At 43.4% G+C, this 13949-nt stretch overlaps 1 protein-coding gene across 1 annotated transcript in view; it reads right to left on the reverse strand.

The window, feature by feature from the left end:
• The window catches only part of rhpn1 (rhophilin, Rho GTPase binding protein 1), a 47192-nt gene extending 33553 nt beyond the window's left edge, over positions 1–13639 (reverse strand). Inside the window, exons 1-2 of the mRNA XM_088919669.1 lie at positions 13051–13639; positions 2429–2544 (exon numbers count right to left, since the gene is read on the reverse strand). Of these exons, the coding sequence (XP_088775795.1) occupies positions 2429–2544; positions 13051–13122 (188 nt within the window). The 5' untranslated portion in view covers positions 13123–13639. The remainder of the gene's footprint in view (positions 1–2428; positions 2545–13050) is intronic.
• Positions 13640–13949: the final 310 nt, after the last annotated feature.

Here is a 13949-nt window from a genome sequence, read left to right on the forward strand (position 1 = left end):
AAATACAATAAATTAGTACTGGAAATTCCTCTCTGTATATATCACAGATTTAAACCCGCAATAAAAATTCCAAGTTCTTGTGTTCACACTTAACGCAAGAGAGAAAAAAGAACATGAAAACAGCAACTTAAGAAAGGAAAAAGTCAATCACTCTGAGATTTCCCAGTGAGGGGCAGAAAGTGTGCTTTGTTTGCTTTCAGCCCCTTGTCTAATTGAAACATCTGTGGAGCTCTGGAGGAGTGTGTGCACTCCACTAGCCGGAGAACACAGGGAGTGTCGGAGAGTTATTGCGGCAGGAGAAAGGAGGCTCTCCATGTGCACTGTTTACTCAAAGACTGATGGATGATCCTCCTTCCAAAGTACAGGCCTGCTTGCCTTCACCTAAAGGTGAGAAGCCAGTTCTCCCCTTGGCTGTCAGCCCAGGGTGGAGTGGTTCTGCCCTGTGTGTGGCATGATAAAAGACTATGAGAGTTTAAATATGGAAAATATTCCTTGTTTTTTTAACTTCCTGTTTTCCAATGAACAGTGCTTTCTTTCATCTTTTGGGAAAGGGAATATCTGTAGCATTTCCCCCCAGAGTTACCACAGCACAGAAACGCCACACTGTAGTTTACACTGTCTGCCTGCCCCTACGTTTCCACTTCTTAAGAACACATTTTAGTCACAATGGCCACCAGAAAAGATACAAACATGACACAGAAATGCTACGGACAAAGGCCCATCCTTCTGAATGACACCAGGTTTCTGTGTGCTAATGTTCATGTTGGAAAATTGTGGTTCTACCGGGAAAGAGCTCATGGAACACAGTAGTCAAGCACAGTGAAGTCAAATGAAAGCAGGAAAGAGCGTAGAGGGGTATGGGAAGATATGTAGAACTGTAAAAGGTACAGCAAATGTTAAGTATGGTGTAACTCTGAAAACATAGTCAGGTTTGTTAGAGTACATATATGAGAGCAGAAAGAAAGAAACAGTATAGGAAATTTAAAATAAGGACACCCCCTTCTACCACAAGCCCTGTCAATCAGTCTCATCCATTATCAATCACTGCTCTTTGAGTCTTACCAGTTCTGTGGAAGCAGTCTAGTGTATGAGCCATTATCTGTAACTATTCCGAAATCCTCAGGAGAAGCAGGATGCAAAAGGTTTTACTTACTGCCTTATCCAAAACAGCAAAATTTACTAAAAGGAAGTTGAAAGACAGGCCAAGACTGTGTTTAAAGATAGAAAGGGCCAGGAGACTGCTAACAGCTCAAGGTAAAGAAGAAATTCTTCTGCATTCCTCTCATTAAGGTAGGAATAAATTTTAATAACAGCTTGCAACCAAGCCAATCAATAAACAGTTTCACAAAACAAACATTCTGGTTCATTTTAAACAGTGAAAGAGAAAGAAAATGGTATTGCGAAAAAAATAAAAGTATATTCATGCAATCCGCTGCTTGTGTACTGTATTGCTTCAAATCTTAATGCAAAAATTCCAGATTAATATCTAACCTAAAACCATTTCAGTTTATTTTTAAAAATAAATACTGTTCCTACAGCAACTGCACACCCATCAGGTTAAAGACAAAAGAACATTGCAATAGGGTAGATAAGTGTTGCCAGACATGACAAAGTACACCAACATATTCCACAAGAAAAAATTCCAGATTCTTCTGAGACTCCATCAAATTAACAATAATTCCTTACACTGGAAACTCTGGACACTCCACTCAAAGCGCTTTACAGGTAATGGGGACTTTCCTCCATCACCACCAATGTGCAGCCCCATCAGGATGATGCGACGGCAGCCATAGTGTGCCAGAACACTCACCACACACCAGCTATCAGTGGGGAGGAGAACAGAGTAATGAAGCCAATTCATAGATGGGGATTATTAGGAGGCCATGATTGGTAAAGGCCAATGGGAAATTTGGCTAGGACACCAGGGTAAGACCCCTACACTTTTAAAGCAATGCCCTGGGATTTTTAATGACCACAGAGAGTCAGGACCTCGGTTTTATGTCTCATCTGAAGGAGGGCGCCTGTTTACAGTACAGCGTCCCCATCACTATACTGGGGCATCAGGACCCACACAGAGTAAGTGCCCCCTACTGGCCCTACTAACACTGCTTCCAGCAGCAACCTTAGTTTTTCCCAGGTCTCCCATCCACGTACTTACCAGGTTCACACCTGCTGAGCTTCAGTGGGTTGCCAGCTGTGAGTTGCAAGGTGATATGGTATGCAATTAAAACCGGTTACCGCTTACAGATGCATCCTGACATGTTTGCCAAACATGTTCGGCATTTATCAGACTGAACTTCTTTCAGCAGGTGGCTGGAAGGGGTTGGGGGCTCAAGAGCTACTTGCAGACAAAATCCACCTGTTAAGACACCAGCTAGCTTCCTGCCTCTCAGCCCTGTCCTGCTGGGTCTGGCTCCCTGGGCCTCACCTGAAGAGGTTCTCGGCTCCGGCCCGCATCCTCATCTCCTTGTTGATCTGCTGGTTGATCCTCACCCGCCGGTGCTGCAGTCTGCTGCGCTGCGTCTGCGCCAGGGGGTCGCATCCCTGCGGGGAGAACATGGGAGGGTCAGGATCGAGGGGACAGCGCCGGCCCTGAAAATCTCCCCCAAGTCCATCCCTAATGGAGCACACAGCCCTTTTAACCTAAACGTGTAGGCTCAGCGCAAAATCTGTGATGCCCCCAATTAGTGCAAATGAATCAACTAAACGAGAAACAGAAACTGCGATGGACGGGCGTCTTGTCCAGGGGGTAGTCCTGTCCAAGTGGTTAGAAATTTGATGGAAGGACAAACAGGAAAAAAACACACCTTGAATGCTGGCTTTCTTTATTACAGAAGCTGGACAGCTGACTCCCTCAAAAAAAAGACTTTTTGGAACTCATGTGATCGATGACCTTGACTTTATCAGCTTTGTCAGCTTTTGTCAGCTGTCTCCCCCGGAAACTGAGCATGATCAGCCTCTGGGGCAGAGCGGCCTTGATTTAGCCTGAGCCTTCCCATCTTCCGGCAAAACAGCCACCCCAGGTGTCTCCGAGCTCGCGGGGCTGCTGGCTGAGCGATCTTGCCGCCCTTGTCTCCTGAACCCACTGCGAAGCCTGTGGCTGGCAGAAGGCGCCATAACACCTCTCGGAGGATGGCATGAACAGCCCTTATTTGCCCTTATTCTCCAAGCCAGGATGATGAGCAATTGGTAGGGTTTTTAAAAATAAAATCAGTGAATCTAATGAAAAACCTGGCAGGGAGGGCCTTAGCTAGCCATGGTCTCTTCATCTTTGTGTAAAACAGCCTGCATCTCCACTCAGCTCCAGCTCTCCTCTGCCAAGCTTCAGGTGAGTCGGGGGATGAGGGTTCCCACAAGTGGGCATGTCGGAGGAGTGTGGCCAGCCTGCCTGCAGGGACAGTGCTCCAGCTAGGGCAGCAGCAGTTAGTGCTCTGGCCTCAGAACTGGAAGGTCATGGGTTTGAATCCTGGGTGGGGCACTGCAGTACCTTGAGTGATGAACGTCACTCCGACTCCTCTGCTAAACTGCCCAGCTGTGTAAACGGGCACAAATGTAAACTCCTTTGGATAAAGACATGATATAAATGTACAACGATAAACTACAGAAAAATTCAGGTATGTAAAAACATTATAGCCTGATGACTGAGATCAAAGTAAACAAAATACCATTTGGATTTAAATTGTAGGACATCCCTGTACTGCATAAAACCAAGTGTTGGACATAAAAAAGCTAAGAAAATACTAAGCTGAATATTTGTACTGTACCTTTTCACTGACATTTACAGTACATACAAGACTTCTGTAAACTGCTGATTCAGATTGTGTTCCTCTGCAGTGAGGAACAAGGGGGCAGAACATGCTTATAATCACTCAAACATGCACATAGGGGGCAATTAAGAGAAGCCAATTACCATGAGCAGCATGTCTTTGGACTGAGGAAGGAGACAGATGCAGAGAACACTCAAACTTCACACAGAAGGTGCCCTAGTACAGAATCAAACCCAGGACCCAAAAGATCAGAGGCAGCAGTGCAAAGTATAATGCCACTCTTAAATATATATATATTTTCATTCTAATAATGTGTGTATCAGATACCAAGACGAACTCTTCCGAGAGACAAAGACATAACCAACTTATAAATTTTCCATTTGACGTTCATAAAACCATACTATTTCTTTGCATTTATATAGCACTTATCATCTCAAACTTCTTCACATATTGAGGGAACCAACAACATCCATCCCTGAAGTGCAGCACCTACTTGGGTGACGCTCGAAAGCCATTGTGCACCAGCAGCTCCTCTACACAGCAGATCAGGCAGAGCAGAGAGAAAATGAATTAAAGTGGAACTTGAGGAAGGCCTGACTGTACGAAATAAGTTAGTTAATGCTTCTACTCATGAAAGGTTCCACAGGATCTTTAATGACCAAGTAGACAGGACCTTGGTTTAATGGCACAATAAGGTTAACTCAGTCTGTTTGGATATTGGTCTCGGTGGCTCTGTGGTTAAGGATCTGCGGCTGTGGCTGGAAGGTTGCCGGTTCGTATCCAACGGCCGGCAGAGGAATCCTGAGCAAGGCCCTTAACCCCAGCTGCTCCAGGGGTGCTGTATAAATGGCTGACCCTGCGCTCTGACCCCAAGCTTCTCTCCCTGTCTGTGTGTTTCATGGAGAGCAAGTTGGGGTATGTGAAAAGACAAATTCCTAATACAAGAAGTATAAGGCCAATAAAGTGATCTTAAAAAAAAGTCTGGTACACAGGTCTGTCAGGTCCACAATGCATCCAAAACACTATCATAGCCGTAAAAGATCATGTGTTGGTTTGTGGATATCTACAGTATATTACTATTGCACAATTTCATACAGCAACTTTAATTCATTCACAACCAGCAGAGACTGAAGGGGATGTCCCAGGATATCAACACTATGCTTGACAAGCACAGAGATTTGAAAACTTAATCTTTTAGGTAAAATTACATAAAAGGTTACTGTAAATTTTGAAAAGGGCAGTGAATTCCATTAAACAAATCAGAAGGAATTAGGAAATCAAGCTTAAGGAAATGTAGGTTTCCTTGTAAATGCAAAGAGGTTCCAAAAACTAAGACGCAAAAAGTTTTTGTCGAGTCAATTAACTGGTATGCTATGAAACATGTTCTGAGATTCAACAAAAGGGTTTGACAAGGTATTAACATTAAGGGTACTGTAAATTGTTTATAAGTAAATTCAACTACACCTAATATTTTAAATATTTTAAAACTATGTAAAACTGCACAAAAATGCAATATGCCATATTGTCAACAGTTCAGCAACAAGCTTGGGAATAAGGTGAAGTTAAATAAACTCTGAGTGATTATCACAGTGACCCACGTAATCACTGTTCAAATAAACTTTTAAAAGGTAAAAGTTCAAACAGGGTTTCCTTTGTGAAAATACTGCACTGCAAAGAGTGCCAGAATCCATTGCTCAACAGAAGTCAGAGTCACTCCCACCTGAAAACGGTAAATCCAAGTAGCGTCTACATCACTACCTAAGGATTATCACACAAAGAAGGAGGATTTCCAGCAGGTCTGTATTTACTCAGTTCAGACTGGTGACAATTAACTGAGAAGAGCATCTGTGAACTAGGCCAAAGTGAACTAGGCCAAAGAGAGGAGTTGTGTGCCAGGGCTGTAGGAAACTTAAAATAGCAACAAACATTCAGATGCCTGTCCTCTCCTGTGTCTGTGTCTGACACAAGTCAAAAACCTCTCTGAGGGGGTACGGGAGTTATCATCCAGCCACTGCCCCCTCTGAGCAGAAGGCTGGATTTCGGGAACAAGTTGCTAGGAAACACAAGAAGGACTGCACGCCCAATCATGTGAGCGGGAACTCCTTCAGTTCAGGGGAAGTTGTCACAAAAACCCCCGCCGCTGCCTGCTGATCGTCTCTGCTTCTCACCTGCCACACCCAGTGTGTTTCCGTGGCAGCTCAGAGAGAGAGAGAGCACATCCCTCACTTACTGTAGGAACAAACACTAAAGACACTGTCAAATACCACCTGTGTAAAATAGAATTCCATCCATCCATATTCCAGCTGCCTCTTCCAATATGGGATCGCTGGGGAGCCGAAGCCTATCCCAGCAAGCAACGTGCGCAAGGTGGGATACACCCTGGACAGGACACCAGACCATCACAGGGCAAACACAGACACACACACACTCATACAGCAAGGCCCCTGGGATAATTTTTCCAGATGCCAATTAACCTGAAGTATATCTTTGAACTGTGGAAGGAAACTGGAGCACCCAGAGGAAAACACACAAACATGTGTAGAACATACAAACTCCACGTAGACAGCAGCCCAGGAATTTGAGCCCAGGGCCCCAGCTCTGCAAGGCAGCGATGCTAACCTCTGTGCCCCCATACTGCATATAACCCAACATACATTTGTTAAATCCAATTCTAAAACACTGACTATATAAGCCAGGAAACTAGATGTGGACCCAATATTCAAGTTGCCTTCCAGAATACGATGTTAGGTAATGTATACTTTCCTGTAGAAATCCCTTATGATCTAATATCCATCATGTTAAATCCTGGTTACTACCACAATGCCCCTTCACTGTTAAATTATATTTTAACAGTTTTTCAAAGTTGGTTACACTGAGACTAAACAAAGTTCAGCTATGGCTTTAGAGTACTACAGTACTCATACAACCCCTCCCAAACATACAGAACCTGGGACAAAAATAATAAAATTGAGAAAAAAAACTGAGCAGAAAAGAGATAAACTGCAGCCAGAATCAAAGGTTCTCATTTCTGTCACGGGAGGTGCAATTGAGTACTGATTTTCTCTGTTTGGATGGATGCAAGCAGGTGGCTGAAGACCGTCAGTGAAGAAGGAGACCAGAAAGGGCCTGGAAGCGAAGCAGCGATAGGCTGCTGGTGACATTTCCTGAAAGCCTCCTGTGCAGAAGAGACTGTTTGCATCTCACAGCAATCAAGATCAAACACTGCTCTACCAAGGCTCTCCCGTGTGGCTTGACTGGTAAAAGAGTTTGCCCAGGCACAGGCTGAGCACTTTGATTGCGGGTTTGAGCCTAGATGATGTCACTGGCATTTTCTGTGCCAGCAGACCATACCATGTTACACATACAAAGTGTACAGCGATTGCCTATAAGAGCCCTGATCACCTAATCCCACCCTACCCACCACCAGTCATTATCAGCTAGTAAACAACAGTGGGCAGAGTAGGATTAGATGAACAGGGCTCTGTGCAACACAGTACCAACAAAAATAACGGGCAAATTATGGAGGGAAAAAATGATCTGCAGACAAACTACCGCTTCATACAGTATTACAATTACTGTATTTTGTGTGAGCTATTGGCACATAAGATGGTATTACTTGGCCATTGTGTTCTTGGGATAAATGTGAATTACACATCAGTATACTGCCTCTGGATAATCTCTAAATTACTCTGACAGATGATAAATTTGGCAGTGGGTACAGAACAAGTAAACAACATGACTAACCTCCATTCCTCACTCCTTTTTGAATAAAGAAATTTGGTGTGTCCTTTGCAGAAAGAAATTACTCCTTTTACAAATGAATTTTGGAAATGGCTCAAATCACCCACATTCTGTATCTGTACATTCACCCCCTGATTTCACAATACTTTTAACCATAGGTGTGGCTTTCTCTGAACTCTAAAACTAAACATAATCCTAAATCAAACTGACTCACACCCTCACGCCAATCTGTGTGTACAGACAGTCTGCAGGAGCTGTGGGTATCCTACAGTCCTGGAAAGCTTATGGTTATTGTCCTGAGTCATATGAATAAAAATACTTTACTACTTTACTTGTGAGTAGCAGGCCTCTGAACTCCCTCTTCACCAGCCCAGTGTCCACAGGCTTAATGCTGGACTGAAGATGAGTTTCAGTTTCAAGGTACAACAGCAGTTTCACAGTTCATATTTCCATGACATCTATTCTACACCACTTCACAAAGTTGTGACAAGCACGTTCTGAAATTTACAGTCACACTGCAGCTTATCATCTTAGATAAAAGAAAAAGATTACCGTGGTTAAAAAAAATAGCAGTGGAAAACCACACACTAGAAATGAGTGACACCCACAGGCAAATGGATGAGAAGTTTATGTTTTAGGGGAAAAAAAGAGACACGATGTTTCGTCAAACACATTACCAGTACATCACACCTGTGTTACCAAGGTGTCTCATAAAATTCCAATGAATGAAAAATTTGAAAATTTGCTCCCTCACATGTTCAAGATAATAAAACAGATTATGAATGTTTCTTCCCACATGATTGTTAGGCAAAAGCACAAATGTGCATATCAGGCTTGACATGCAGTAGGTTAAATCACCTCGCACCTGTGCCCAGTCAACTCTCTCCCTAACAAGGGGAATCAGTGCTTCTGCATCAGTCACAGTCACTTGAGTGTAGCATTGGCAGTCATAGATGATCAAGTCCTCAAAACAACCCCAAAACACTTAACCAATATCCATATACTGTGCCTATAGAAAATCTCTACGCCCTTCCCAAAGTAACACATTTTGTGGCCTTACAGCCTGAAAGACACACAAAAGCAGAATTTATTTGACCTTTATTTAAACCTTGTAACACACAACTTCTAAGTGAGAATAAATGTTCATTCTGTAATGTAATTACAAATGAAAACCTAGGAAAGCTGGCTACATAAAAATACATGTCCCTTAGTAACATCAACTGCAAATTAACTCTGGTGTAACCAATTGCCTTCCAAATCACACAACAAGCTAATTAGCCTCCTCTTGTGTTCATATGAAGTGATTCTGGTGACTTTAATTTAAAATCAGCTGCTCCTGCAGGAGCATATTCTAAAAACATGCAGACATGTAAAAATAGTGAAACTCATATTTTGAATCTCAGCACATAAAAACAATGTGGTGATCAACATTTCCAAATGAAAGGCTGTTTTTTTCTGGACTCCAGACAAGCCACATTCACAATCAGGGAAACAGCTCAATCCCACTTAATGAAACGCACAACAACTGCATTTTGCAGCCCATGGCTAATGAGCGATAATGAATCTGAGCAGTGTGAATGTGAGGTGAATGATTTTGAAATAATCAGGGGAACTCGGAGACAAAGGCCAGTTTTTACACTGGAAACAAAAGTAGTATTTGTGAAATTAAGGGGGAAGACAAATCTGAACATAAAAAGAAAGAGGCTGTTGTGTCTTCTTAGAAAGCCAACACAGTGGAGCTTCGCTACAAAGACACAAAGACTAATTGTCTTATAAATACTAACCTCATTACTTACAATTCACCAAACTGTAGGACTCTTTTTCCAGACATCTTTGTGCTTAATTGGACACAGTGGTGAAGACAAAATTTGGATAGATTGAAAAATATGAAAGGGACTGCTTAGCAATGACCAAAAAAAAATCCCTCTCTCTACATGTACTAATTAAAAGTGTATTGCACTCCAGCAAATCAATGCATGCAGTGCAGGAAGAAAACTATTTGATATGCAGTGAAAGTAATCATTATCAGTTTCTTTTATAACATTCAAAGTGCCTGTCGAGAGGTGTATAACACTAAGAGTCCAAAAGAGAAAGTTCTTGTGCCTCCTAATAGGCTCTTCAGGACAAGGTCGTTGATTTTCCAGGAATCTTTGGAATCTAGAGAAGGTTTGGTGAATATAATGCATTGCACACATGTGCCGATCTTCCTGTTCAGCTCTAACTTGGCATCATCAAAATGGCACCTTTCATCTGAATCTGGTTCCAGACCCAGGACACCCGTTTAGAGAAATGCCGTAGGTCTGGTCGATTTACATTGATTTGGCATGACATGTTCCTGGCATGTGAGGCACCAATTGGTGGATATGACACATTGCACACATGTGCTGATCTGTTGTGTATGAAATTGTGTACTGAGAAACAGTCAACTCTTCTTTTTGACAGGAGATGTATGATGGCAATTGATAACGAAGCCCACCTGATTCAAATGGCCTCATACTCTGTTTCCTTGACAATCTGCATATTCTTTTCCAGAAGATCCCTCTCTTTTGCCTTTACCCAACATAATAAACCTACTCATGACAAGAAGTCACACACCGGACCTTGTCATCACCTGTGGTGTGGCCAGCACATCCTTGAACTGGGCATTTCAAATCATCTACCTACAAGACAAAGTGTATGACCATATTTTGAAGCATCAGTTTGATTCATTCAGATTTACTTTCCCAGTAGATTTTAAATTCTCCTGAAAGTGGCCCGGAGAAAGTCTTTGGGAATCCACCACACTTTAGAGTTCCACCCTAGGTGGTTGTTTAGATCTGTTTGCTCCCTTAAGAATTCAAGTCGTCTCATTTTTTAGTCATTCCCTTTGGTGCAACAACCAACTTTGCTCCAGGAATCGCATGGGAGTCAACTTGAACAAGGAAGAACACAATACCAATGCTATGTTAAGACACTGACTGCCACTAGGTCTGTGTTTTCAGGAAACCAATCAAAGAAGGGAGCCCATCTGTCACGTCTGACATCCCGCCCTAGAGGGCGCTCCACTACTCCTGTTATTGTTCTTGTGATTAAGCTCCCCAGGTGTACCTTCTTAGGTGTATTATTTAAAGACTAGCTCCTCCAGTCCTCGGGGCTCATCAGTAGGGTAAGGATGTCGCGAGGCCCGCCCAGCACCAGGAAGCCCTACATCCATCTTCTGAGGGCATAGGCCTCATCCCCGACACCTCCCGCTTCCTGAGCTCGGGGTCTGGAGGATCTCCCCCCGTCTCCCTTGGACCTCCATGTTTTGTCTGTCTGTGTGTTCCCCCCTCCCGGGGATTTTAACCTTGTCGTGTCCCAGGATGGATTACTCGCCGCTGGACTCTCGGACTGTGCCCTGACCTGCCTTTGCACCCGTTTGGATTTGGATGCCGTTCTTTGTCTCCCCCATTCACTGTCTCACAGATTGTCACTATTATTTTTGTGCACTATTAAACCCCTGTGTGTTCCCTTTTACCACGCCTCCTACAAGACCTGACACGGATTTCAGTCCGTGTTCGTGACACCATCTTTCATTATATTTTAAATCAAATAGATAACACTCATCTTAAAGTCATTTCAAATGGGTTTCATATTGACTCATAGCCCAAAAACAGCTCTTGTTAGGGTTGTTAATGATCACCAATAACCGCTGTCTCTGGATCCGATTTGTGCTGCTGGACCTTAACAAGCTGAATCGTGTTGAAAACACATCCGTTCGGACCTTATCTAAAGGCAAGAGTTTATGTCATCTGTTTAAGCTTCTAGGCTCTGGTTCCCATTGGATTTCAGAATAGGTTTCACAATATTACAGCTCTCCTTTAGAAAGGCTTGAACGGTTTGGCTCCTGACTACATCATTGAACTGTTCACTCCCTTCAGATCCTCCCAGTCCTCGAAGCCTAGGAGACTGTGTTTCTCTGATCTGTTCTTCTCTGCCCCAGTGTCATCAATCACTACCTCTTCTCCCCCAGGTGTATAGCAATTGGTTACATTTTGACACATCCTATCAACAGTAAATTACCTTATATAGGAGAATAGGCAGATGCAGGTTCAACAGAAGGAACAGAGCAAGACTGTATGATATGAAAGGCATTACAAACTGTTCTGGATAAGTGTGCTCATTTTTTGCTGCTCTTTGTGTCAGCCCTGATATTGTTTGTTTTATGACCATACGACCGCTAATCCCCTCTGTGCCTGGGCGGATTACGGAGCTGGACACAGTCCAGCCACAGATTACTAGACGCACACAGAAAACGGGTCCGCCGCACTCAGCCCTGGCTCCGGTCGTCTTAAACACAGTATTTAAAACAATATGTAAGCAAATGTCCAGGTAGGGAACAGGTCAGCGTTCTACAGAAGAATTTTTTATGAATTCGTCAGCGAACCGCTGACCGCATACAGTCACACCGCGGAGCACTGAAGTTTAACGACACAATCACAACTGTCATATGTAAACCTACATGTGAAAATCAATACACAAGAAGCGCCATAAAGCAAAAATACTACTCTACAAACTGCCTACCTGCGAGTACTGCGTTAACTAATTCTATTCCCGTCTCTATAGGAGGCAAATGCTTTAAAGTATATGTACAGTATACAGCATATGCATTTGAATATAGCACGAAGATGAAGTGTAAAATAGTCCATTGTCAGTAGTATGAAACTGTGTTACTTTACGTAGCCCAGGAGAAACTGATTTTCGATCACGAAAAGCCTATTTAGTCTGATGAGTAAACGCGAACAATCATTTCAGCGCTGCAGCCTGACACCTGTTGTTCCTCTTGGTTTGCATGTTCCTGAAACAAACCATGGTTTGCATGGTTTTCGTCGTTTTTTTTACAAAAATACATTGCAAGTGATGCATTCTTCTCAAACCCTGACCCTTGAAAACCTTAAACGCTGTAAAACAGTAAGAATGCATTAAACGTCTGTTTCCTAGGTGGTATTCAGTGATCTATAGCTGTCTTTGTCTGATCGGGTATACGATCTTAGATTTTATCAAACGACATTCAGGAAACATCTTAATTCATCGGTCAAACTCACTTCATTGTGGCGACTCTACCATGAGAATGTTTTTCTTCGCTATTTTTCGGGATGATTTACTTAAGACTGTATTGTACAAATCAGACAGGGACATATGTAACTATCACGTGGACACTAAAAGGAATCCAAACAGCTTCTCAGGAGACAGATGACATTGTCACACTGCCATTAGATTATGCAAATATTGTCACCTAGTACAAATATATTGGATTTAAAACACACCAGAGATCCTGGTCAGTGAATGCCATCGCTCCAGTTACCACTGTACAGCTTTTTAACTCATTTGAGGCAACTGGGTTTATTTTATTCCTTTTAAATTCGTTTATCAGATTTCAAACAGCTCCCCCCCTAAACGGGCACACGCCCGATCTCCACACTGGTGCATGTTTTATCTCACCTGATACGCGTCTAACTGAGCGGAGCAGGGTGTCCTCAACCCACTGCTGCAGCTGCTGATGTTGCGGTTGTTAACCCCTTACCTTCCGGATGCTCCCGGTTGGGCTGATCTCCTCTGCCTGCGGGCAGAGATCCTCGTCCGAGCCTCCAGACATCCCCGCCAGACCAACGCGCTGGCAGCGATCACAGCATCGCCGCTGATTTGCCAAACCGATCGCTTCAGGTCGCAAACAAGCAGGTGTATTATGACAAAATACTAATACTGTATAAATATTAAAGGATGCCACAGTCTCTGTAGCCCCAGAACTAATCTACATTACATCAAGACCCGAAACGCTGAAGGTGTAAAAGGACGTGCTGCGATATCCTAAGCAGCATGCTGATTTTAAAGCAGCTTCTTTTCCCAGGCCTTTTTTCTTCTGGATTTTAGTATTTTACTGTAGAACCACAAGCAGTGCGATGTATGCTGGTACCATATCAAGGCGGCTTTCCAGTTTCAAGTTAGGTGCTCCTTTTCCTTGCAGTGCTCCGTTTGACCTCCAGTCTCCGCGAGTTGCTGGTTAAAAAATAAAAGTTTAAGAAATAAGTGGAAATTTTATCCCGGAACAATATGGAGCAACAGGGTAAAGCTCACCCACTGCATCTGCCTGCTCTCCAGATCTTCTGTGCTGTACTCGCGCAGCTGACTTTCGCACCACGAGCACCGCTTGCTGCTAGGGGTGAGGGAGGGGATAAAGGTGTCGGACAACCAATCAAAGGTCAGACTTGTATAACTGGCGCGGGTTTGAACAATGAGAAACCCACAAAGCCCTTAACTGACAAGCGGTTTTATCCAATGAAATACCTAAGGGGCGGAGACCGCTTTCGGCTCTGTACTGTGGAATTTTTGTTGCCCTTAGCAACACATAGGCATTAGAGGTTGGGGGCGTAGTTTTCATGGAAATTACGATCCACGAAGACCACCCATCAGGACAAGGGGGTG

This window comes from Atractosteus spatula, chromosome 6, assembly GCF_055471065.1.
Source record: "Atractosteus spatula isolate fAtrSpa1 chromosome 6, fAtrSpa1.hap1, whole genome shotgun sequence".
Lineage (NCBI taxonomy): Eukaryota > Metazoa > Chordata > Actinopteri > Semionotiformes > Lepisosteidae > Atractosteus > Atractosteus spatula.